At 36.2% G+C, this 25,533-nt stretch overlaps 1 protein-coding gene and 1 pseudogene across 6 annotated transcripts in view; one reads left to right on the top strand and one right to left on the bottom strand.

The window, feature by feature from the left end:
• The window catches only part of RNF13 (ring finger protein 13), a 157,063-nt gene that overhangs the window by 61,915 nt on the left and 69,615 nt on the right, over positions 1 to 25,533 (top strand). For 3 of the 6 annotated variants that reach the window (XM_032852467.1, XM_032852466.1, XM_032852469.1), the window contains one exon: positions 2,074 to 2,199. The exons of 2 other annotated variants lie outside the window; for them this stretch is intronic. In XM_032852467.1, coding sequence (XP_032708358.1) covers positions 2,074 to 2,199 — 126 coding nt within the window. Of the gene's footprint in view, positions 1 to 2,073; positions 2,200 to 25,533 lie in introns of those variants that run through there. One more of the 6 variants, XM_032852470.1, reaches the window with a different exon arrangement.
• Positions 5,034 to 5,683, bottom strand: LOC116864739 (annotated as a pseudogene).

A 25,533-nucleotide genomic window follows, 5' to 3' on the forward strand; every position in this document is an offset into this window, starting at 1 on the left:
ATAGGAATTAGTTGATTTAGCAAGTTATTCTTTTAGCATGGTCTACAGGAAAGATGATATTTAACAATTTAAGAACTGTTTTTTTTTTTTTAAAGATTTTATTTATTTGACAGAGAGAGATCACAAGTAGACAGAGAGGCAGGCAGAGAGAGAGAGAGAGAGAGAGGGAAGCAGGCTCCTTGCTGAGCAGAGAGCCCGATGTGGGACTCGATCCCAGGGCCCTGAGATCATGACCTGAGCCGAAGACACAGGCTTAACCCACTGAGCCACCCAGGCGCCCTAAGAACTGTTTTTTAAGACTTCATTCAATTTTCTGTTAATGCAACTAGATTGTTTTGAGGACTTTTAGTTTATGTGTATTTGACTTTTGTAAATTTTCTTATGCTTAAAAATAATACACATTTGTCATAACAGATATAACAATAGTTTTTAAAATGCAGAACCCCGTTTCCAGTTTCACTTGTAGATCTTTTTGTGTGTGTATCTGTACATACCATAAATTCATTGATTCTACAATCATTTAATATATTACCCTGTGTTCTGACAGATCTGAAATTGGGATGTGTCTTTCAGTAGCTGTCCACTAGGTGGCAATCATAGTGGAGTTGACTTCTCGGGACATGGGAAATTAGGCCATAGCTGTTCATATTATTTTCACTTCATTTGAGTTGTATTCCTTGTTGGTACTGTATCGGTTGAATTTGATTGTTGTTACAAGTATCTTGAAAAGAATGGTACTATGTGGTTTGTCATTAAAACAAAAAGTGTGCAGAAAGGTACAGAAAAGGCAGCAAGGTATAAATTTAACATGATTGAAGCAAATATTCATTGTCGGAAGGATAACCACAGTTATAGTTCTCTGCAAAGAAAAACCAAGTGCTTTATGGAATCAAGAAGGGGAGCTATTTTATGAATAAATGAAGGTATGCTGCATTTTATTCCTGAAACATGCAAAAGCATTTCCCATGACAAGGCAGGAGAAATTGTCATATCCTGTGGATAGGTGGTTGGTGTGACCAATTCACACACCATATAGGAAGACTATTGTGTCAGAGCTTTAATTGTTCACATCTTATAAATTTATTGAATTTGGTGACTTTTTATGTGTTTATTCAGTGTCTTACATCTATTGAGACAGTCATTTGATCTGTTAATGTAACATTTTTTTTCTGTTAATGTAGCATTTTATGTTAATATATCTTCTGATGTCAAACCATCCTGTATTTCTGGGAAAGCAACTTGCTATTTTCTCTTTAAATTAATAGTTATCTTGTGGATATCTTTTTAACTTAGTGTGTATAGATTTACCTCATTCTTTTTAATGGCTCCATTGTTTTTCTATTGTATGTGTTTTTTAAAGGTTTTATTTATTAGGGACAGAGAGCAAGCATGAGTAGGGGATAGAGAGAAAAGGGAGAAGCAGGCTCCTCGCTGAGCAGGGAGCCCAATGTAGGACTTGATCCCAGGACCCTGGGATCATGACCTGAGGTGAAGACAGACACTTAATGGACTGAGCCACCCAGGCGCCCTATTGAATTTTTTTTAAATGGCTGCTATGATCATGTGCATGATTTCCAGCTTTTGCTATTAAAAACAACGTAGCAGGGAACATCTTTCTACATGTATCTTAATATACTCGGGCTAGTATTTCTATAGGACAGATATCTAGAAATGTGAGTTTTCATTGTTTGATAACATGAAATAATGTAAAGTTAATTTTAAAAAAGTACATACTTGGTTTAGAAATGTCAATTATCACTGGAAAATATACCAACATGTTAACAGTGGTTTGTCTTTGGAGTGATGGGCTTATGTGTGATTAAAGAAAAAAAACTTTAGTGGTAGAAATGGAATGAACTTTAAAAAAACTAAATGTTTATGAAATCAGATACTACTACTTGAAGTCCTGGGATTATGAGCACTTGGGAGGATAGGAACTGTTGTAGCTCCCAGATAATTCATCTAGCATAATGCAGAATACATGAAGCAATCTAAAAGATGTTTTTAGAAGTAAGTTGAATTGATTTTTGGAATTTAACAGAGAAAAAAAACTTCTTGCCAATTCTTTTTCAGGGTTTTTTGATTAACTCAAAACCAGAGAATGCCTGTGAACCCATAGTGCCTCCACCACTCAAAGACAATTCATCTGGCACTTTCATCGTGTTAATTAGAAGACTTGATTGTAATTTTGATGTAAAGGTAATGTTTGTTTTTTTCCTTTTTTTTTGTTACTCTTGTTTCAGAAAGGCTTTAAAAGTTTTATAGAATTCATCCAGATTAAAAAAAGAAGGTGAGGATGAAAGGAAAATGGGAAGTTGGTGAAGGCAAGCAAGACATGAACAGGTTTAAGTTTTTATTCATCTGCTACAAAATTGACTCTAAACTTTTAGCAGCCAGTACAAAAAGAGGACAGCTCACAATTCATAGTTTTTACAACACTGTAAACAAATCGACGAGAATAAAAATGATTGCTATTGGTTCTAAGGATTTTCATGTGTTTATTGGGAATCTTCAATCTTGAATCTTGAATATTAGAATATTGCTTGATCTAATCTAGGAATGGAAACATTAACCTTCAGTTTTATACCTTTACTCTTCCATTACCAATACTACACATATATTTATGCTGACATTGGGATTTCTCTTTTGCAATAAAATAACTCTGTCACCTGTACAAAGTTTGTCTCCCTGGTGTGGGTTAGGTCAGATAGTAAAACAAAGTTTGCCATAGGACTTCCCTCCCTATCGTCAATGCTGCTCTAAAGGTTTTTGATACATCTAATGCTGTCTTTGCAAATCTGGCTTTGGATGGTCTTGGCCGAAGAGCCACACTAAGGCTGGTATAAAAGCCTTGATTGTTACTTTTACTGAACCACCTCAGACTTGAGTGTCATGTAGTTTCTTGTGTGTATCTTAGAGAATAGACATGGGATATTACTTCATGGACTTGACATAGCTAAGATCAAGATCTTACGATTTGTTCAGTAGGAACAGACTGCTGCAAGTCTCTGCTCCTTGCATTTCATGAAAGAAATGACATTTCCATAATAAACTTATTAAAGGAATAAAATAAATAACTGTAAAAGGGTTTGGAAATGTAGAGCACTTTGTAAATGATAGGTGGTGTTACTGTTGTATATCATTTCCAAATCTTAGCTCTTAGTTGCCTTTAAATTGGAAATAAATTAGAAATTGAAGTCAAATGTAGATTTCCTGCTCTTCAGGATTATGTCTTTTTTATAGTAGTTTGATTTTAAGCCATTTTAAGATTTGATCTAGAACTAAAACTGTAATAATTGCAGATTGTTTCAACAAAAAGGAAACATTATTGTAATATTTCATTAGTTTCTTGCTGCTGAGAAATTAAAAGTAAGCTAAAATTTGCTGATTCTAAGGTTTATTGCATTATTATGTAATTTATGTAATTTATGGCTTAGTCTGGTCTTTATTAACTAGAAACTATAATACTTTTTTTTTTTTAAATAACTTTTCATTGGAGATGGAAGGTGGTTCACTGCAAAATTTAAGGAAATACTGTCATTGAATGTTTATTTTTCATGGTGAAAACACAACTCTGGAATGAATACATAGGCTTATTAGACCTCCTGTCCCTTGAGTGGATCCTCATCATGAGTCTGAGTGTTTCTGATAGAATTTTATGGTTAGCTATACTCCAGCAACTCTCTTCCTACTTCCTGCCTTGAATTTTATGCTGCTGCCATACCCTCTCCTTGAAGTCTCTTGTACAATGCTGACTACACCTTTGTGCCTTTATATATACTATTTCTTCTGTTCAAGATCTCTGTCCAAGGTGACATTTAAGTGCTAGCTGAGGATGTTATCTTTTCTGGAAGCCTAACTTTTCTTTCTGCCCTCTCTGGTAGAATGAATCATTTTAGCTCAATGTGCCACTCTTCTACTTTGTAAATATCTCCTTTACTGTTTATCACATTATTTTTTATTATATATATGTTTCACTTGTGAACTATGTTTAGAGTTCATGTTTTAATTATAGTTATTACCTAATTTGTATCATAGTGCATAGTAGAAGAGCAATAAAGGTTTGTTAAATCAAGCTATATAGTATAGTAGTAAGCCTTTTACTTATGCATCTGATGCATTGTTTTAAAAAACATGTACATGTAAAAATGTTTAAATTGAGGATTCTCATTTTAGAAAGAGAAATATTAGAAATTTACCCATTATACCTCACTGTAGATACAGTTTTAATGAGTAATATTCTAGTCTGTTGTACATGTTTTTAAACTCTTGTTATCTTTCCTTCACAAATAAACAAGAGTGTATTATAGCCATTTAAGGCTAAAGATTCCTTACTCATGTTTTTCCTAATGATTTCTGTCTTGTCTCAGTTGTGTTAAAAATATGAGACCTTAGTTTATAGGGAAGACACATTAATTTTAATGAAGGTCTGGAAATAGACTGCATACATTTGAGTCCCATTTTTTTTTTTTTCATTTGAAATACAACTTTATTCTGATTCTCAACTAAAAAGAATGGGAATGACAGAGACAAATTAGATTTTACCACTGGGTACTGTGATGTGACTATAGCAGTCTTTTATCTGACACTCAGAAAGGAAACAGTTGCATTCTAAAACAGCCAAATATGCAGTTCCTGAAAATGAAGGTACTTTTAAAACTGCCACATTCACTCTGAAGCCCATTCATCTCCTCCAGCATCCCCAAGATTAAGCACGGGTGCTGTTCAGCTATATAATAAAGTGGCAAACATGGTGCACCACTGACATCACAGGACAGCCGCCTATAAAACTGGACTTCTGGGGGCACTTGGGTGGTGCAGTCAGTTAGGCATCCAGCTCTTGGTTTTGACTCAAGTCCTGATCTCAGAAATCAAGCCCCATGTCCTGCTTCTTGCTCAGCATGAAGTCAGTTCAAGATTTTCTCTCTTTCTCTCAGCCCCTCCCTCTGCTCACTCACTCACTCTCCTTCTCTCTCAAATAAATAAATCTTTTAAAAAATCCAAACAAACTAGACTTTTGAGACTACACTTTCTCACAGGTCATCATCCTCATCCAGGCAAACAGTTGTCTAAGCAACTTCTAGATCATGCTTATACTGTGTTGCCAAAGCTAGGTCCCTGACAACCTCTGGTGGGGCAAGAGCAGGCATGGCAACAAACTCCAGGTTAGGGTCTCCAGTTAGTTTTTTAGCAGACACAAGAAGGGCTTTTCAAAGTTGTAGTTAATTCTTTTGGCAGAAATGTCACAGTACTACAGGTTCTTCTTTGAGTGGAAGACAATAGATTCTGAGTTAACTTTCTTGTTCTTAACTTGTACTTTGTTGCCACATGGCCCCATGGGGATGTTCTCACATACTTGTACCAGATCTCCATGCCAGTTAGGTACATTCTTGTAAATTACTCTTGATGTTACGTCAAACATTATAATGGCAAGCTGGGCCTGGATGTAATAGCCATCCCTCAGCCCACCAAGTTTCTTCTGATCAGCCATATCCCCTGCATTGAACTTAATAGGTCCTCTGTTGGTATGGAACATAAGAGGACGGACCTCAACACCCAGGGTGGCTATGTACTTCTCAAGTTTGTCAGTCAGATGATGTTTCACAAATGTAGTTTTTCTAGTACCATCACCAACCAATACAATTATGAATTGGACTTGGGATTTTCCTTGGGCAGCTATCATGTTATTGCTTCCAGAGGTGTCTCTGATTGAATTGAATCTCATTTTTATTGTTAGCTGTGTGATCTCAGGCAAGTTACTTTACCTGTGGCTCAATTTCTTTATCTGTAAAATAGGAATTGTAATGTTCCCTATATCATAAAACTGTTATGAGGATCAAATGAAATAATCAGTGTTAAATGCTTATCAAACAGTCCTTGCACACAGTAAGTAAGCAGCAGGTATTAGCCATTGATGTTTTATGCTTCTTCCCATTGGTGTAAAATAGATTTAAGAATAAAGGTGGCAAAGATACTGATTGTATTAGGCCTAGAAGTTTCTCATAATCCGCTGTTTGCCAGATGGATAACCAGGAAGGCCATGGTATAATTCAGCCTGAGTCCTAGGGCCTCAGAACCAAGGGAGCTAATGGTCTGGAGTCAAAAGGTCCAAGAATCAAGACCTCTGATGTCTCAGGGCAGGAGAGGTGGATATCAGAAAGATCATCTATTTAGGCCTGCAATAAATTGGACGATACCCACTCACATTGATAAGAGTGGTAGATCTTCTTTAGTCTATCGAATCAAATGCCAGTCTCTGTGAGAAACCCCTCACAGACACACTCCAAAATACTCTTACCAACTCTGGCATCTCTTAGCCCAGTCTTGTTGACACAAACAACTAACCATTACACTGACCTTTCAGAAACTAAATTATTAACTGATAAGTCACACTATGGTGCAGTAACTCAGTGACAGTTGAGGGTGAAATTTCTAATGTGGTTTATAAAGGACAGTTTAGTCATGCCAGCATGTAATGTATAAAATAAGTTTCGTGAATACACAAGAGTAAGAAGTACGGATCACCTATTGAGGTACTATGAAGTAGGATACATTTATCATATTTACTGGAAAAACAACTGGAATCTCATCCCAAAGGGCAATTTCTTTTTCTAAGGGTAGTCATGGGTTGATTGGCTATTAACTTTATTAGCTATAATCTTCAGATCAAAACCTATGGCTATATTTTCTGGGCTTCCAAATTGATGATTATATATAGTTTTTTTATTAGGTATGTTATAGAACCTAATCACTTAGAATGTATATTATAGTACTTCTCTGAATTGAAAATAAATAGCTCTTTATAAAATAGGGGCTCATTCATATATATCTACAGTTCTGTATGAATACATTGACTTAAGAAACCAGTTTAAAAAAAACCAACAACTTTCTTATTACTGATGTAGCATCCTGGGACCAAATACTAAAAATGCTTAATTCAGCCCCATACAGAATGCAGCAGTTGACAATAATTGCAAGGCTATATTTTTTGTCATGCCTCCTATTGAAAGTGATACCCAAATTATCTCAATGAGAATTAGCTGTACTTTACAAAGCTTTCCTTGGGGAAAGGAGCACTTTCCATTGTGGATAGCAGAAGGGAAAAGAAGTAAAATTTCATCACCATCTTTCAGTAATTGTGGTGGTGGTAATCTTGGTGATGTGGTGGGTGTTTCAGGGTTTACTCTTTGAAATTCTTTAGAATTTTTTTTTTTTTGAAGATGAGTATTGTACTATAACTGAAGAAACCTAGACTTCTTTTATTTCTTCCTTAGAAGTCAATGATGAAGTGAAGTGGTGTTCTACAATAAAGAAAATAGCACATTTTTTCTATACAAACTATCCCAAATGCTTTCTGACTCAGCCAATAAGATAGCCAAAATGCGATTAATAATTTTTGGAAGGTAGGAGATTGTCCTGTTTATAACATTATAAGTTAAAGATAGCATGGTTTTAACCTTCTTGTTTTAACTTTTTTTTGAGAGAAGTTTTGTCTTCTTTTGAGAGAAGAAGAGGCTTTTAATTTATCTTGCTCTAAAGAAATGCGGCAAAACCCATACTTGGAATTAGTTTTTAGATATGTAGGATGTCCAGAGGGCTAGTGAGAACTGTTGATTATCTGCCAGCTGCTTATTCTGAAAACAGTCACTTTTATTCACACTGACAAAAACTGTATCCTCTGAAAAATGCAGCTCTTTAGAGGAAAAGCTAAACAATATCATTTTGTTTAATCCTTGCACAATGCTTTCTTTACTGTGACAAAATGTAATTGTTTGGGAATGCTAGTTTTTGGTGACTATTTGAAGTTAAAAAAACATTGCTGGCTCTGATAAAGGTATTATTAAATTTTTTAATTAGAAAAATGTAATCTCCTGAGGCAGAGAGTTTTCAGAACACTTGAATTGGCATCCCAGTGGGAAATAGGACTTTTTTTTCCTAATTTTTGTTTCAAGAACATTAAAATCACTTTAAATAGAACTTTTCAGAACTACACAAGTTTCTATGTTTATAATCAAATAAAGATTAGTTTTCAGAAATCTGTTCATTGCCATTGCAACTCAGGTTATTTTCATCATATGGTTAATACTAAGTCAACAATTTCTTCAAATAGTCTTCTTATTTTAATTGAACTCTAGGGAAACTTGGTAAGCAGATATGGTGCAATGCATGTACTTCTGAATTTAATTACCATTTTTTTTTGCTCTAATAATTATTTTTGAATGATGCAGCTGCAAAGTCATATAGGCCAGTTATCAAGAAGCTAAAAGGACTTTTAGATATCATTCCTTCTACCTTTTGTTTTTGTTTTTTCCTGACGTGGATGGAATAGTGTTTGGATTGTAGATGATAAGGAATATGTTAGTACTCATTTTCTGTTGGAATATGACTTTTATAAAACTTAGGGGGCATACAAACCCCCTTTACCTGACTTACGCCTTTCTCTCAAATCCCATCTGTACTTTGTCCTGTCACTTTAACCTTCAGGAGTTTTACAAGTGCACATACACGTTGAGCAGTTTCTCCCTGTCTGATTTTCACCATGTTTTTCATGTGGATTCCCCTCCCTTTGCTTGGTTATATGGGCAGCCTGACCTTATTTTTGCTCTAAGATGAAGTAATTTGAAACTTTTCCAGACTTTTTTTCTTTTCCTGATTTTTCTCCATGTTGAATAGATCACTTCTTCTGTAATATATTACTTAATCCCATTTAATCACTTTTTCTTTTATATATTCTCTAATCTCTGTGAGGGAAATGTTTTAGGTTCTATAGGTTTAGTGTCTGATACATTGTATGGCACTTGGTGGGTGCTCAGTATTTGCTGAATTAACTAATTTAGAAAACTTTAAGTGTTTACAATTGAAACTGGATTAAGGAATAAACAGTATTATTGGAACCTTCTATTGGCTCCATGTTCACTTCACTTAATGTTCTTGGAAGTATTTCTAAATCTAGATACTCATTTATCCCATAAACATTTTTGTCCAGGTCCCAGTGTTTTATGAAAAATTTTAAAAATTACCATAAAGTTCTTTTGGGTTATTTGGATGATTTTATAATAAACATACTATTTTTTTTTTTTTAAGAAATTTTAGCATCTTATAAAATAGTCTTCCCAGTTTTCCTTTCTAGTTTTGCCTTTCATTATCCTCTTTCAGGCCTCTAGGCTGGAAGTCCCAGGATTTCACTTTTATTTCAGTAATACCAAGCAAGTAAATATGACTTTGATTAGAAATTAAACTGTAAATTATCTCAAAGTTGCTTAATATCATTATTTAATTATTCCTACAAAGTAATTTATAGCATTTATTAATCTACTTCAGAATCATGTTTAAAAGATTCTACAAAAGGATTATTTTCAAGGATTCTTAGGGAAATGGAAACATTTCAACCCACATACAGTTCAAACAGCTTTGTGCTGCTAGCTCAATAATTTATTTATTTGTTTCTTCTGCCCTTTAATTGATAAACATATCTGCATTTTAATAGGTTCCTAGGGACATCTGGCTGGCTCAGTTGATAGAGCATGTGACTCTTGATCTCAGGGTTGTGAGTTCAAGCTCCACATGGGGCATGGAGCCTACTTAAAAAAATAATAATAATTGGGTTCCTTTATACACATTTATGTTTCCTTTTTAATATTTATGCAATAGTAAAATGATAAAATACTCTTCTTTTACCAGAGAGTAATATTCATCAAAAGAAACCGAAAAAATAATAAATTACATGTACTTTACCCTAACCTAATGAAATGTGTGATACTCCTGACTTTATTTACATATCTCTTCCCCACATTCTTTTGCTTCAAAATCAAGATGTTCAGATTACTCAGGTATACTATAAGTAAAGGAAGTCTAGGAGGGAGGAAAGATAGGATCTAAAAGAAGAGGAAAGGATGGATTATATCATTGAAATTCTGTTAATGTGAGAGAAATGTTACTAGCACCTAGTACCATCTTCTGTGCATTAGCTTTTCCCAACGTGGCCTGTAGTGATACCAAAGTAACATGGGGGAAGAGAAATGGCATTGGAATGGGATTTAATCTTGACAGGATTACTTGCTGTAGTTATGGGTCTTATTTTAACCATTGGTTGTTCCCTGCTATAACATTTCTAGGAATATTTATCCTATAAGTAGAATTAACAGTTTTACATTGACATCTGAATCTACTAGTGCTGCTCCATTCTCATCTCCATTGCTTAGATCATTTGAGAAAGAGATTCTACTTCCTAATTTCTTTTTACTTCCTTTGACGAAAAAGGAAGATCATAGGCAGGTTTTGAGAACTATCTTTATTCTCTAAGTTTTCCATTAATTTTTTTTCCATGTCTTTCCCTTTTAAGGAAAACAACTTTTTCTTCTGTGTTAGACATCTAGGCTGGGAGAAAGGGTAGTTTTTGCCGGGCCGATGTTTGAGTTACTGTGGCTTTGTGTTGATAATTCTGAAGGAAAAGGAAACCAGTTTTCCAGAGAAATTTTTCAGTTGGCATTTGGAAGCAGAGTTAGACCACATTTTCTGCAGAAATATCCACAGAAGTCCCATAGAGGTTGGACTGTGAAGTGAAGCTCCAATTTTTTCAGATTCTGCTAGAGCCACCAATACCCAGTAGTGTATGGCCAGCAGGTCAGAAGACGCTAGGTTCCAGACCCACCCAGGATCTGTTATATACTGTTTTCTTTTTTGTTTTGACTTTTTACCTTTTTATGTTTTGAAACTAGCACACACAAAATATTTATAATGTATTATATACAGTCCAATAGTAAATGAATATTGGAATTCTCACTACTCAAGTTTGAGAGACCTGTCACTTACTGAGGTTCATTAGTTAATGTTAACTAATTAAATTTCATTAAAGTCTACCTTAGGTAATTTTTTTAAGTTTTATTCTAACTACAGATCATATTAAATCAGTATTTGTATCTGATCTTCATGAGGGAGCTTCCTATTTGGAATATTTTTATAGTAATTTCAAATGTTTTAATAGAGTGATGTTAAATATATCACAAAGTGATTACTTGTTAAAGCTGCTCATTTTCTGTCTTATATTTGAAAAACTTTGTGATGAAAAAATTCTTTGCTAAAGCCAGACCAAACCCCAAAAGTACTATGCATTTCTTTTTCCTCTCCAGTAGATTCTTTTTTTTATATTCCATTTTTATATATTATTGTTTTATTTCTCCCTAACTTGATTCTAGCCTAAAAACCCACAGGTACTTTCTCACAACAGCTTCTTGGGAGTAGAACTTATGTTTTATGAAGTTCTCTATACTGAGTTTTTTTCAGTACAGTGCTTGGTGCAACAAATGAGTGACCAGTTAAAGAAGGGCGAATGCTCAGAGTTCTACCACTGGGTGGTGCTGAGCATTAAAGTGCTCATTGTAATTGTTCCCTCCATTACAGTACAAGTGTAGTACAGGTCTGTCAGTACTTGGGAATTCTTGGTTGGCTCATAGTAAGTTCAGAGTTGTCTTTTGGTTACATGAAAAGTTCTTTCAACAAGCTTTATTTACAGTGGTAGGTGGGTTGAAATGAGCTTTCTCATTCTCATTAGGATGAAAAATAATTAAGATTTGATTAGAATAGAATATGAATTCTGGCAGTATCAGAAATATCAAAATATGAATTTTGATCATATTTTTCATTTTAACATACAGTTTAATATGCATATGTAACTAGAGAATAATTTGTGGATACCTCTATTAAATTTAAATTACAATTCTGAAAATTTATTTAGGCAACTTTCAACCAATGTGGTTAATTCTAACTGGTAAAAGTTCATTACAAAGTGTTTTTTTCTTTTTAAGCCATCTTCAAACTAATGACAGTATTAGAAATAGCTGTACATAAAGGTTTATTTGTGTTTTCTTAACATTTCTAAGAAAAAAGGATTGTTTTTAGTTTATTATTCTACTCATGTCCCAGACAAAATATTAAAACTTCATTGTAAACAGCCACATTTAGAGACCTATAAGCTAAAGACTTTGACTTTGTGATGATGTGTTGCAGAATACTATTGCTGCAATAAAAAGCACAGATTTATTTTCTGATTGCAGACAATGTACAGAACATTAAGAACTCCTTATATAAATAAGTTTTCAATTTTTTTGACTGAGAAAGTACAGCCAAATCTACAATAAGAAATTTACTTTTATTCTTGCCCCAATACATATACAACACATAGCCTATAATAAAGTTTGATGAAGTAGTATTTACCAATACTACCTATAATATTCTGATATATGAAAAATTTTTAAACGATTTTATTTATTTATTTGTCAGAAGTGGGGAGAGAGAGAGAGAGCAAACAAGTAGGCAGAGAGGCAGGCAGAGGAGGACAGAGAAGCAGGCTCCTGGCTGAGCAAGGAGCCCGACACGAAACTTGATCCCAGGACCCTGGGATCACAACCCGAGCCAAAGGCAGCGGCTTAACCCACTGAGCCACCCAGGTGTCCCTGAAATTTCTTTTTATTAAAAAAGTTCACCCAGATCCACCAAATTATTTTACTACCCATAATTTTTATTACCTTAATACTTAAAAATTGCTTTCCCGTGTGCCAAAACAAAGGTTGACTAAAATGCTGCCACTGGACTGGAACCTAAAATCGTTTTTAAGTTTCCCGAGGATTCTAGCTTCTGTTTTATGCTATACTTGAAACAAGTAAGTATGGCTTTGCATACAAACACCGATTTTACCAGCCCTACCAAAAATGTTTTCTAATAAAATAAATTCAACTTCTCTCCAAACCTAAATAAACATATGCCATTTGTCAAAAAGTCCACTCTCTTAAAATATAACCTTACATAAGAGGAAATGTGCCTTTGTATCACGATAATAAATGTCATAAAGTTTCAGCATTAAAACCACATACTTTTCGTAACAAATTTTTTTTAAGATTTTATTTATTTGACAGAGGGATCACAAGTAGGCAGAGAGAGAGGGAGAGAGGAAAGCAGGCTCCCTGCTGATCAGAGAGCCCGATGCGGGGCTTGATCCCAGGACCCTGGGATCATGACCTGAGCCGAAGGCAGAGGCTTTAACCCACTGAGCCACCCCGGCGCCCCCGTAACAGTTTTTCTTAGAACTTTTATGTACTTATTATTTTTTTTGTAAGAGTTGAATTCTTACCAGGTTTACTTCTTTCTCTACCACATAAGGGTGGGGGAAGGCTGGAATGAATACTAGTTTAGCCTACTAGTGAGTACAGACAGGAAGTGACATTTAACACTTAACATTAAGGAGAAAAACCAGCTAGGGTATGAGGAAGCCAATTCATGATAATCCCCCAAGTCACTGGAAAAGGTCAAATCATAGTTGTTACCTTTTCCTGAGAAAGCTGGGAAAACGCAAAATATTTTAGGAACATTTTTATCTGTGATGACTGAAGTAAAATTTTTGGCATGTTTTTCAGGGAGAACTAAACAAGAGATACAGGGAGCTTTTATTTTTGTGGTATACATCTTGCTGGTAGGGCTGGTAGACTGTTACCTTAGTTGTGATTTAGTTTGATTAAACAAGTGTTTATGTGAGAGAGCTTCTTCTAGGTTTGAGATATATACAAATAAACAAGGTTGTTCCTTTCCTTAAGTAGCATAAAATATTGCATCCAAAGTACTCTAAATGTCATTTTATCATCTTTATTTTTCAAGCTGATTAACAGACTTAGTTTTCTGATAAGTAATGTTTTCACCAAGATGTTTTTTATCAGGATGGGGAAGTTCCTTTCTATGTCTAATTTTTTTTTTAAGATTTTATTTATTTATTTGACCTACAGATCACAAGTAGGCAGAGAAGCAGACAGAGAGAGAGAGAGAAGGAAGCAGGCTCCCTGCTGAGCAGAGAACCCGATGTGGGGCTCCATCCCAGAACCCTGGAATCATGGCCCGAGCTGGAGGCAGAGGCCTTAACCTACTGAGCCACCCAGGCGCCCCTATGTCTGATTTATTTTTTTATTTTTTTAATTTTATTTTTTAAATACTTTTTAAATTTTTTAATAAACATACAATGTATTATTTAGCCCCAGGGGTACAGGTCTGTGAATTGCCAGGTTTACACACTTCACAGCACTCATCATATCACATACCCTCCCCAATGTCCATAACCCCACCACCCTCTCCCTACCCACCTCCACACCGCCACCCTCAGTTTGTTTTGTGACATTAAGAGTCTCCTATGGTTTGTCTCCCTCCTGATCCCATCTTGTTTAATTTATTATTTTCCTACCCTCCAATCCCCTTTGTTGCATCTCTACTTCCTCATATCAGGGAGGTCATATGATAATTGTCTTTCTCTGATTGACCTATTTCGCTAAGCATAATACCCTCTAGTTCTATCCATGTTGTCGCAAATGGCAAGATTTCATTTCTTTTGATGGCTGCATAGTATTCCATTGTATATATATACCACCTCTTCTTTATCCATTCATCTGTTGATGGACATCTAGGTTCTTTCCATAGTTTGGCTATTGTGGACATTGCTGCTATAAACATTTGGGTGCACGTGCCCCTTCAGATCACTACATTTGTATCTTTAGGGTAAATACCCAGTACTGCAGTTGCTGGGTCATAAGTAGCTCTATTTTCAACTTTTTGAGGAACCTCCATGCTGTTTTCCAGAGTGGTTGCACCAGCTTGCATTCCCACCAACAGTGTAGGAGGGTTCCCCTTTCTCCGCATCCTTGCCAGCATCTGTCATTTCCTGACTTGTTAATTTTAGCCATTCTGACTGGTGTGAGGTGGTATATCACTGTGGTTTTGATTTGTATTTCCCTGATGCCATATGATGTTGAGCACTTTGTCATTTGTCTGTTGGCCATTTGGATGTCTTCTTTGTAGAAATGTCTGTTCCTGTCCTCTGCCCATTTCTTGATTGGATTATTTGTTCCTTGGGTGTTGAGTTTGCTAAGCTCTTGATAGATTTTCGATACTAAACCTTTCTCTGATATGTCGTTTGCAAATATCTTCTCCCATTCCATCAGTTGTCTTTTGGTTTTGTTAACTGTTTCCTTTGCTGTGCAAAAGCTTTTGATCTTGTTGAAGTCCCAATAGTTCATTTTTGCCCTTGCTTCCCTTGCCTTTGGCAATGTTCCTAGGAACATTGCTGAGGCTAAGTTCGAAGAGGTTGCTGCTTGTGTTCTCCTCAAGGATTTTGATGGATTCCTTTCTCACATTGAGGTCCTTCATCCATTTTGAGTGTATTTTCGTGTGTCGTGTAAAGAAATGGCCCAACTTCATTTTTCTGCATGTGGCTGTCCAATTTTCCCAACACTATTTGTTGAAGAGGCTGTCTTTTTTCCTTTGGACATTCTTTCCTGCTTTGTCGAAGATTAGTTGACCGTAGAGTTGAGGGTTTATTTCTGGGCTCTCTATTCTGTTCCATTGATCTATGTGTCTGTTTTTGTGCCAGTACCATTCTGTCTTGGTGATGACAGCTTTGTAATAGAGCTTGAAGTCTGGAATTGTGATGCCACCAACTTTGGCTTTCTTCTTCAATATTCCTTTGGCTATTCGAGGTCTTTTCTGGTTCCATATAAATTTTAGGATTATTTGTTCCATTTCTTTGAAAAAAATGGATGGTATTTTGATAGGGATTGCATTAAACGTGTAGATTGCTTTAGGTAGCATAGACATTTTCACAATATTTATTCTTCCAATCCAGGAGCATGGAACATTTTTCCATTTCTTTGTGTCTTCCTCAATTTCTTTCATGAGTACTTAATAGTTTTCTGAGTATAGATTCTTTGCCTCTTGGTTAGGTTTATTCCTAGGTATCTTATGGTTTCGGGTGCAATTGTAAATGGGATGGACTCCTTAATTTCTCTTTCTTCTGTCTTGTTGTTGGTGTAGAGAAATGCAACTGATTTCTGTGCATTGATTTTGTATCCTGACACTTTACTGAATTCCTGTACAAGTTCTAGCAGTTTTGGAGTGGAGTCTTTTGGGTTTTCCACATATAGTATCATATCATCTGCGAAGAGTGATAGTTTGACTTCTTCTTTGCCGATTTGGATGCCTTTAATTTCTTTTTGTTGTCTGATTGCTGAGGCTAGGACTTCTGACTTCTAGTACTGTGCTGAATAGCAGTGGTGATAACGGACATCCCTGCCATGTTCCTGACCTTAGCGGAAATGCTTTCAGTTTTTCTCCATTGAGAATGATATTTGCAGTGGGTTTTTCATAGATGGCTTTGATAATATTGAGGTATGTGCCCTCTATCCCTACACTTTGAAGAGTTTTGATCAGGAAGGGATGCTGTACTTTGTCATATGCTTTTTCAGTATCTATTTAGAGTATCATATGGTTCTTGTTCTTTCTTTTATTAATGTATTGTATCACATTGATTGATTTACAGATGTTGAACCAACCTTGCCAGCCCTGGAATAAATCCCACTTGGTCGTGGTGAATAATCCTTTTAATGTACTGTTGGATCCTATTTGCTAGTATTTTGGTGAGAATTTTTGCATCTGTGTTCATCAAGAATATTGGTCTGCAATTCTCTTTTTTGATGGGATCTTTGTCTGGTTTTGGGATCAAGGTGATGCTGGCCTCATAAAATGAGTTTGGAAGTTTTCCTTCCATTTCTATTTTTTGGAACGGTTTCAGGAGAATAGGAATTAATTCTTCTTTAAATTTGGTTTGGTAGAATTCCCCTGGGAAGCCATCTGGCCCTGGGCTTTTGTTTGGAGATTTTTGATGACTTTCAATCTCCTTACTGGTTATGGGTCTGTTCAGGCTTTCTATTTCTTCCTGGTTCAGTTGTGGTAGTTTATATGTCTCTAGGAATGCATCCATTTCTTCCAGATTGTCAAATTTGTTGGCATAGAGTTGCTTATAGTATGTTCTTATAATTGTTTGTATTTCTTTGGTGTTGGTTGTGATCCCTCCTCTTTCATTCATGATTTTATTAATTTGGGTCCTTTGTCTTTTCTTTTTGATAAGTCTGGCCAGGGGTTTTTTAATCTTATTAATTCTTTCAAAGATCCAGCTCCTAGTTTCATTGATTTGTTCTGTTGCTTTTTTGGTCTCTATTTCATTGATTTCTGCTCTGATCTTTATGATTTCTCTTCTCCTGCTGGGTTTAGGCTTTCTTTGTTGTTCTTTCTCCAGCTCCTTTAGGTATAGGGTTAGGTTGTATATTTGAGACCTTTCTTGTTTCTTGAGAGAGGCTTGTATCGCCATATATTTTCCTCTCAGGACCACCTTTGCTGTGTCCCACAGATTTTGAACAATTGTGTTTTCGTTATCATTTGTTTCCATGAATTTTTTCAATTCTTCTTTAATTTCCTGGTTGACCCATTCATTCTTTAGAAGGATGCTGTTTAGTCTCCATGTATTTGGGTTCTTTTCAAATTTCCTCTTGTGATTGAGTTTGAGCTTCAGAGCATTGTGGTCTGAAAATATGCAGGGAATGATCCCAATCTTTTGATACCAGTTGAGACCTGATTTATGACCCAGGATGTGATCTATTCTGGAGAATGTTCCAGGTGCACTAGAGAAGAATGTGTATTCTGTTGCTTTGGGATGAATGTTCTGAATATATCTGTGATGTCCATCTGGTCCAGTGTGTCATTTAAGGCCTTTATTTCCTTGTTGATCTTTTGCTTGGATGATCTGTCCATTTCAGTGAGGGGAGTGTTTAAGTCCCCTACTATTATTGTATTATTGTCGATGTGTTTCTTTGATTTTGTTGTTAATTGGTTTATATAGTTGGCTGCTTCCATGTTAGGGGCATAGATATTTAAAATTGTTAGATCTTCTTGTTGGACAGATCCTTTGAGTATAATATAGTGTCCTTCCTCATCTCTTATTATAGTCTGGCTTAAAATCTAATTGATCTGATATAAGGACTGCCACCCCATCTTTCTTTTGATGTCCATTAGCATGGTAAATTGTTTTCCACCCCCTTACTTTAAATCTGGAAGTGTCTTTGGGTCTAAAATGAGTTTCTTGTAGGCAGCATATTGATGGGTTTTGTTTTTTTATCCATTCTGATACCCTGTGTCTTTTGATTGGGGCATTTAGCCCATTTGCATTCAGGGTAACTATTGAGAGATATGAATTTAGTGCCATTGTATTGCCTGTAAGGTGACTGTTACTGTATATTGTCTCTGTTCCTTTCTGATCTACTACTTTTAGGGTATCTCTTTGCTTAGAGGACCCCTTTCAATATTTCCTGTAGAGCTGGTTTGGTGTTTGCAAATTCTTTCAGTTTTTGTTTGTCTTGGAAGCTTTTTATCTCTCCTATTTTCAGTGATAGCCTATCTGGATATAGTATTCTTGGCTGCATGTTTTTCTTGTTTAGTGCTCTGAATATATCATTCCAGCTCTTTCTGGCCTGCCAGGTCTCTGTGGGTAAGTCTGCTGCCAATCTAATATTTTTACCATTGTATGTTACAGACTTCTTTTCCTGGGCTGCTTTCAGGATTTTCTCTTTGTCGCTAAGATTTGTAAATTTGACTATTAGGCTATTAGGTGACGGGGTGTGGACCTATTCTTATTGATTTTGAGGGGGGTTCTCTGCACCTCCTGGATTTTGATGCTTGTTCCCTTTGCCATATTAGGGAAATTCTCTTCAGTAATTCTCTCCAGTATACCTTCTGCTCCCTCTCTCTTTCTTCTTCTTCTGGAATCCCAATTATTCTAATGTTGTTTCGTCTTATGGTATCACTTATCTCTCAAATTCTCCCCTCGTGGTCCAGTAGTTGTTTGTCTCTCTTTTGCTCAGCTTCTTTATTCTCTGCCATTTGGTCTTCTGTATCACTAATTCTTTCTTCTGCCTCATTTATCCTAGAAGTAAGAGCTTCCATTTTTGACTGCACCTCATTAATAGCTTTTTTGATCTCAATTTTGTTAGATTTTAGTTCTTTTATTTCTCCAGAAAGGGCTTTTATTTCTCTGGACAGGGTTTCTGTAATATCTTCCATGCCTTTTTCGAGCCTGGCTAGAACCTTGAGAATCGTCATTCTGAACTCTAGATCTGACATATTACCCATGTCTGTATTGATTACGTACCTAGCCTTCGTTACTGTCTCTTGTTCTTTTTTTTGTGGTGAATTTTTCCGTCTTGTCATTTTATCCTGATAAGAATATATGAAGGAGCAAATAAAATACTAAGGGTGACAAAGACCTCAGGAAAATGTGCTTTAACCAAATCAGAAGAGACCCCAAATCATGGTGGGGAGTAAGAGGGTAAAAGAGGTTCAGAAAAAATAAAAATAAAAAAAGAAAAGAAATCAAGAAAAAATATAAAGAAGAAAAAAAATATATGTATATATTAGACTGATGACTAGAACAGGGTCACCCACTTAATTTTGGGAGTATTTTGGTCTCTTAGAAGAAACTACCTCCCAAAATTTTAAAGAATGAAAAACATGTAAGGGTAAACACAATGAAGGAATGGAATATAACTATAAAGATGAAAAAAGAATTTTTTTAATTTGTAAAAATGGAGTTGATAAGGTAAGTTGGTTGGGAGAATAATGAAAAGGAAGGTGGAGAGAATTTGCTCGTTCTGGAGACTAGAACAAGCCCAGTGGTAAATTTAGTGTGTATTTTGATCTATTAGAAGAAGTTGTACCCCAGATTTTTTAGAAGCAAAAACCCTATGTGTATACGAAAAATAAGCTTAGATACAATGAAAGATAAATTGTGACTATAATAATGAAGGTTCAAAAAAGATTATTATTTTTTTAATGAAAGGTATTGTTAAGATAAACTAGTTAAAAAACGTTAAAAGAGGAAAGGGTAAAAGTTAAAAAAAAATTTAGCAGAAGAAAAAAAGTAAAATTAAAAAAAATTAACTTTGCACGACTAAAGAATCATGGGGAGAAAGCCATGAATTCCATGCTTTGCTTTCTCCTCCTCTGGAATTCCGCTGTTCTCCTTGGTAAGTGAACTTGGTCTTGGCTGGATTTCTTGTTGATCTTCTGGGGGAGGAGCCTGTCGTAGTGATTCTCAAGTGTCTTTGACGAGGCGGAATTGCATGCCCTTACCAGGGGCCGGGCTAAGTAATCCGCTCGGGTTCACTTTTGGGAGCTTTTGTTCCCGAATGCTTCCCGTAGAGTTCCGGAGGACGGGAATGAAGATGGCGGCCTCCCAGTCTCCGGCGGGAGGAGCTGAGAGCTCAGGGCCCCACTCCTCAGTGCACCCTCAGAGAAAAGCACTCAATCACTCCTGTCTCCCTGGCCTCCGGCCACGCTCTGAGCTCACCCAGCCTGTGACCAAGCATCTCTGTCTCTGGCACACAGCTCCGCCTGGAGTCTCCAAACCCCACAGATCCCTGAGCTCTTCCGGGGGGAGTCTCCCTGGATCTTGTGGGGACCCCACTCACAGAGCAGTGACCTGTGCCACAGATTATGGTTCAAGGTAACCCCGAGTTGAGAGCTCACTCCTCGGCTCTCTCTCTGTAGCCGGCTTCCCCACTCTACTACCTGTGAGCTCTGCAACACTCAGACACCCCTGATCCTTCTGTGATCCCGCAGGACCTGAGGCCACGCTGTCCCTGCGTGGGCTTCACCCCAGTTTAGCCTCTGGAGTGATGTCCCTCAGCGGAACAGACTTTTAAAAGTCCTGATTTTGTGCTCGGTCGTTCTGCCACTTGCCGGGGGCTGGCCCCTTCCCCCGTGGTCTATCTTCCCATCACTTTGATTCACTTCTCTGCCAGTCCTACCTTTCAGAAAGTGGTCGATTTTCTGTTTCTAGAATTGTTGCTTTTCTTCTCTTCGATCGGTGTTGGATTTGTAGGTGTTCGGAATGGTTTGATAAGCTATCTACCTGATCTCCTGCTACCTGATATTGTCTCAGCCTGCCACTTCTCTGCCATCTTGACTCCTCCCCACCCATCTGATTTTTAATTCAATATCATTTTAATATCCATGATATCAAACAATATCATGGAAAAATTTGGCCATTTTATTTTCAAGGCTTGCCCCATGCCAACACTAAAATGTTTACCAAAAAATGAGGAGACATAGTTCCAGCTATTTCCTGCAGATGAAGAGAGCTTGAGGAAATAAACTGTTAGCATTAAAACCAAGTGGAAACTCTTACTTTAGCCAAGTAGTGGTGGTGAGGTGGACTTCTCAGACACATGCCCTTGTTAGTTAGGGTCATTAGTGGATGTGCACGCTATCTCTAGTACTACTGAACTCACTGAGGACCTATCAAAGGTCTAATTGAGTGAATTTTTATGGAATTTTTCATTTTTACAGTCTTAACTAAATAGTCTAAAATCTATCCCTGCATCAGGGGAGATCTTTAGAAAGCTGAGGACATAGATCAAGTAACATTGGTCCCCATCGAATTGTTTGACTTAGATGAACTTGGCATGATACCATCATTTTGTATTAAGAAGCAACCCTACTTCATTGTATTTATCTTGATGTAGCTAACATTTTAAAAATTATTTATCCTACTAGAAGGTCCGAAAATAGAGATATTTGCAACTTTATTTTTTATCTTGCTTTGGTATGTATGTTTGCACTAGAATCGTTTCACTTGTTCTTCTTACTGGAGTAATCATCACAATGAATTCTAAACAGTTAAATCAGGTAGCATATACCTTCAGGACAGCTAAACCCCATCATCCATCCCTCCATCCATCTAACCAGCCCGTAGGTTTTTCTGAGCACTGGTCTTGTGTGTATTTGCAGCCAGTATGCCAAGTTGGTAAAGAGTCTCTTCAGTCTTTTGCTTATTTTGGGGGGGAGGGGTTGTTTTCTTATTAATAAGTTTTGAAAGTTCTTGATATATTCTGGAATATAAGCCCTTTATCAGATGTGCATGGTGCAAACATTTTCTTCTAGCCAATGGCTTGTTTTTTCTTAACAATGTCTTTCAAAAGAAGAAATTCTTAATTTTGATGAAACCTGATTTTTTTAATGAATTGTGCTTTTGTTGTTATAAATAAGAAACATTTTCCTTCCTGAGGTCACAAAGATCTCTGCTTGTATTTTTTCTAGAAAATTTTTTGTGTTATGTTTTAAATTTAGGTCTAAGTGGCTCATTTTTAGTTAGTATTTGAATTTGGTGCAAGTGATACATCATATTGTGTGTGTGTGTGTGTGTGTGTGTGTGTGTTAGTCACCATACATCAGTATTCTTTCTTTTTGTTGGGGGGGGGCATCTAGCACTGTTTTTTGAAGATTGTCCCTTTTTAAAAATTTTTTAAATTGAAGTATAGTTGACACATGCTACATTAGATTCAGGTGTACAACATAGTGATTTGAACTCTGTATGTTATACTATACTTACCACAAGCATAGCTACCATCTGTCACCATACAACACTCTCACAATACCATTGACTGTGTTCTCTATGTTGTACTTTTCACCCCAGTGACTTCTTCATTCTGTAACTGGAAACCTGTACTTGCCATTCCTCTTCACTCCTTTTTGCCTCTGACAACCACCAGTTTGTTCTCTGTATTTATGCTATTTCTGCTTTGCTTTGGTTTTTAGATTTCACATATAAATCAAATCTTTTGGTATTTGTCTTTCTCTTTTACTTAGCATAATACTTATAGGCCCACCCATGTTGTTACAGATGGTAAGATCTCATTCTTACTTTATGGCTGAGTAATATTACTCTGTATGTGTGTCTGTGTGTTTGTGTTTGTGCGCACGCACGCACATACACCACGTTTTCTTTATTCATTTATCAGTGGACATTTAACCTGCTTCTATATCTTGGCTATTATAAATAATGTAGCAATCAACATTGGGGTGCATGTATCTTTTTGAATTAGTGTTTTTTGTTTTGTTTGGGTGAATACCCAGTAGCAGAATTACCAGGTTTTAGGTATTTCTGTTTTTAATTTTTGAGGAACTTATGTAGTTTTCCACAGTGGCTGCACTAATCTGCACTGCCGCCAACAGTACACTAGGGTTTCTTTTTCTCCACATCCTCGTGAATACATACTTCTGTGTTGAGTTGTATACTTTATATATTTTGGATATTTACCTCTTATCAGATAAATCATTTGCAAATGTCCTCTCCCATTCAGGAGGTTGCCTTTTCATTTGGATGATTTCTTTCACTCTGCAAAAGCTTTTTATTTTGGTGTAATCCCAGTGGTTTATTTTTGCTCTTATTTCCCGTGTCTGAGGAGACCTATCTAGAAAAATGTCAGTAAGGCCAGCGTCAAAGAGATTACTTCCTATGTTTTTTTCTAGGAGTTTTATGGTTTCAGGTCACACATTTAGATTTTTAGTCCATTTTGAGTATATTTTTGTGTGGTATAAGAAAATGGTCCAGATTCATTATTTTGCATGTAGCTGCCCAGTTTTCCCAGCACCATTTGTTGAAAAGACTGTCTTTTCCCCATTATATGTTTTTGGCTTCTTTGTTGTAGATTAATTGACCATATAGTTGTGGGTTTCTTTCTGGGCTCTCTATTCTGTTCCATTGATCTTTGTGTCTGTTTTTGTGCTGGGACCATCCTGTTTTGGTATTTATTGAGTATTTTTATCATGAAAGGGTATTGATTTTGTCAAATGCAGTGTTGGCTGCATTCCGAAAGTTTTGATATGTTTTGTTTTCATCAATTCAAAGTATTTTACAATTTCCTTGGTGATTTCTTTTTTGACTCATTGGTTATTTAGGATGTGCTGTTTAATTTTGGTATATTTGTGAATTTCCCAAATTTCCTTCAAATATTAATTTCCAACTTCATTTCATTGTGGTTGGAGAACTTTGTATGATTTTAGTACTTTTAAAATTATTGAGGATTGTTTTATGCCCTAACATCTGGTCTACCCTGGAGAAACTACACTGAGAAAAATGTTTATTGTAGAGTAGAATGTTTTATAGATGTCTGTTAGGTCTAGTTAGTTTATATCTTGTTCAAGTCTTCCATTTCTTCATTGATCTTCTGATTTGTTCTATCCATTAGAGAAAGTGGGGCATTAAAAGTTTCCAACTATTGTTGAATTGTGTGTTTCTCCCTTCACTTTTTAAATTTTGCTTCATGTATTATGGAACTCTGTGATTACGTGCATATGTTTATAGTGGTTATAGCTTCCTGATGGAAAATGGAAAATTGTCTTAGTAAGACATGGATCGTGTTTTTAAATCCATTCTGCCGATCTCTGGTTTTTGATTGGGATATTCAGTATGTTTACATTTAATGTAATTATAAAGTAGGATTTACGTCTGGCACTTAATTTATTTTTTATCTCTTCTGTATGTCTTTTTTAGTTTTTCAATTCCTGCCTTTTTTTGTGTGTTAAATGGATATTTTTTAACATACCTTTTTAATTTCCTTGTTGTTTCTTCTGTATATTTTTTAGTTACTTTTGATAGTAATGGTCCTGCTATTGCAATTAACATCTTAACCTAAAACAGTGTAGTTTAGATTAGTACTAAGTCGATTTAAATAGTATATGAAAATTTTGGTTCAATATACCTTTATTCCCTATCTCTTCTATCATGCTATTGTACTATTACTGTCATACAAATTGTATCTTTATATAAGTCTATTATTATTTTTTTATGCAGCTGTCTTTTAAAACAAATAGGAGCAGGAAAGAGTTAGAAATAAAAATATCTTTGGAGACTCAATCTCCTTTCCTTTCCAAGTCTCCTGGACACTCTGTCCTTATCTACATTCCCTGTGTCTTCTGTAAACTCTGTTCTCACTTCCTCTCAGTTTGATTTCTGTCCTGTGTGACCCTCTTGGCCAGTCCTGTGGGATTCCGCTGTGGGTCCTTGGACCCAGCCAGCCTGGAACCAACCACATCAAAAGTGTGGACTGCAGGGGCACCTGGGTGGCTTGGTTGCTATACATCTGACTCTTAATTTTGGCTTAAGTCACGATCTCAGGGAAGTGAGATCCAGCTCTGTGTCAGGCTCCAAGCTCAGTGGGGAATTGGCTTGAGATTCTCTCTCTTTTCCTCTCTCTGTCCCTCCCCCCCTCACGTGCGCGCTCACTTTCTCTCTCTCTCTCTCTCTCTCTCTCTCTCTCAAAATATAGTAAAAATCTTAAAAAAAAAAATGTGGACTACGGCAGTGCTTAGACTGCAGGCCAGGAATGTCTGCTACTTCACACACTGTTCTGGTCAACAGAGGGAAAAGTGCAGAGATTGAGAGAATGCATTTAGAAACTTTCATAGCAATTTCATAGATAGATGAATAGATAGATATAGAGTCATCTATATCTGTTGAATCTAATAAAAATTAGGTGTCCTAAACAAAACAAAATGTCTTTTTAAAAAAAGATTTATTTATTTTAGAGTGTGAGCGAGTATACATGCATGAGTGGGGGGAGGATCCAGAGGGAGAGAATCTTCAAGCAAAATCTCTGCTGGGGGATTGGGGGAAGCCTAAGGTGGGGTTGGATCCCAGGACCCATGAGATCACAACCTGAGCCCATACGAAGAGTTGGGCACTCAACTGAGCCACCCAGACGCCCAATAAAAATATCTTTATACAGTTTTCATAATACCTACGTAGTTCTATTTACTGCTGCTACTTATTTTGTATAGATTCAACTTGTTGGCTACTCTTCATTTCATTCACTTCAGCCTAAAGGACTCCTT

This window comes from Lontra canadensis, unplaced genomic scaffold (assembly GCF_010015895.1).
Source record: "Lontra canadensis isolate GAN:19392208 unplaced genomic scaffold, GSC_riverotter_1.0 scaffold6, whole genome shotgun sequence".
NCBI lineage: Eukaryota > Metazoa > Chordata > Mammalia > Carnivora > Mustelidae > Lontra > Lontra canadensis.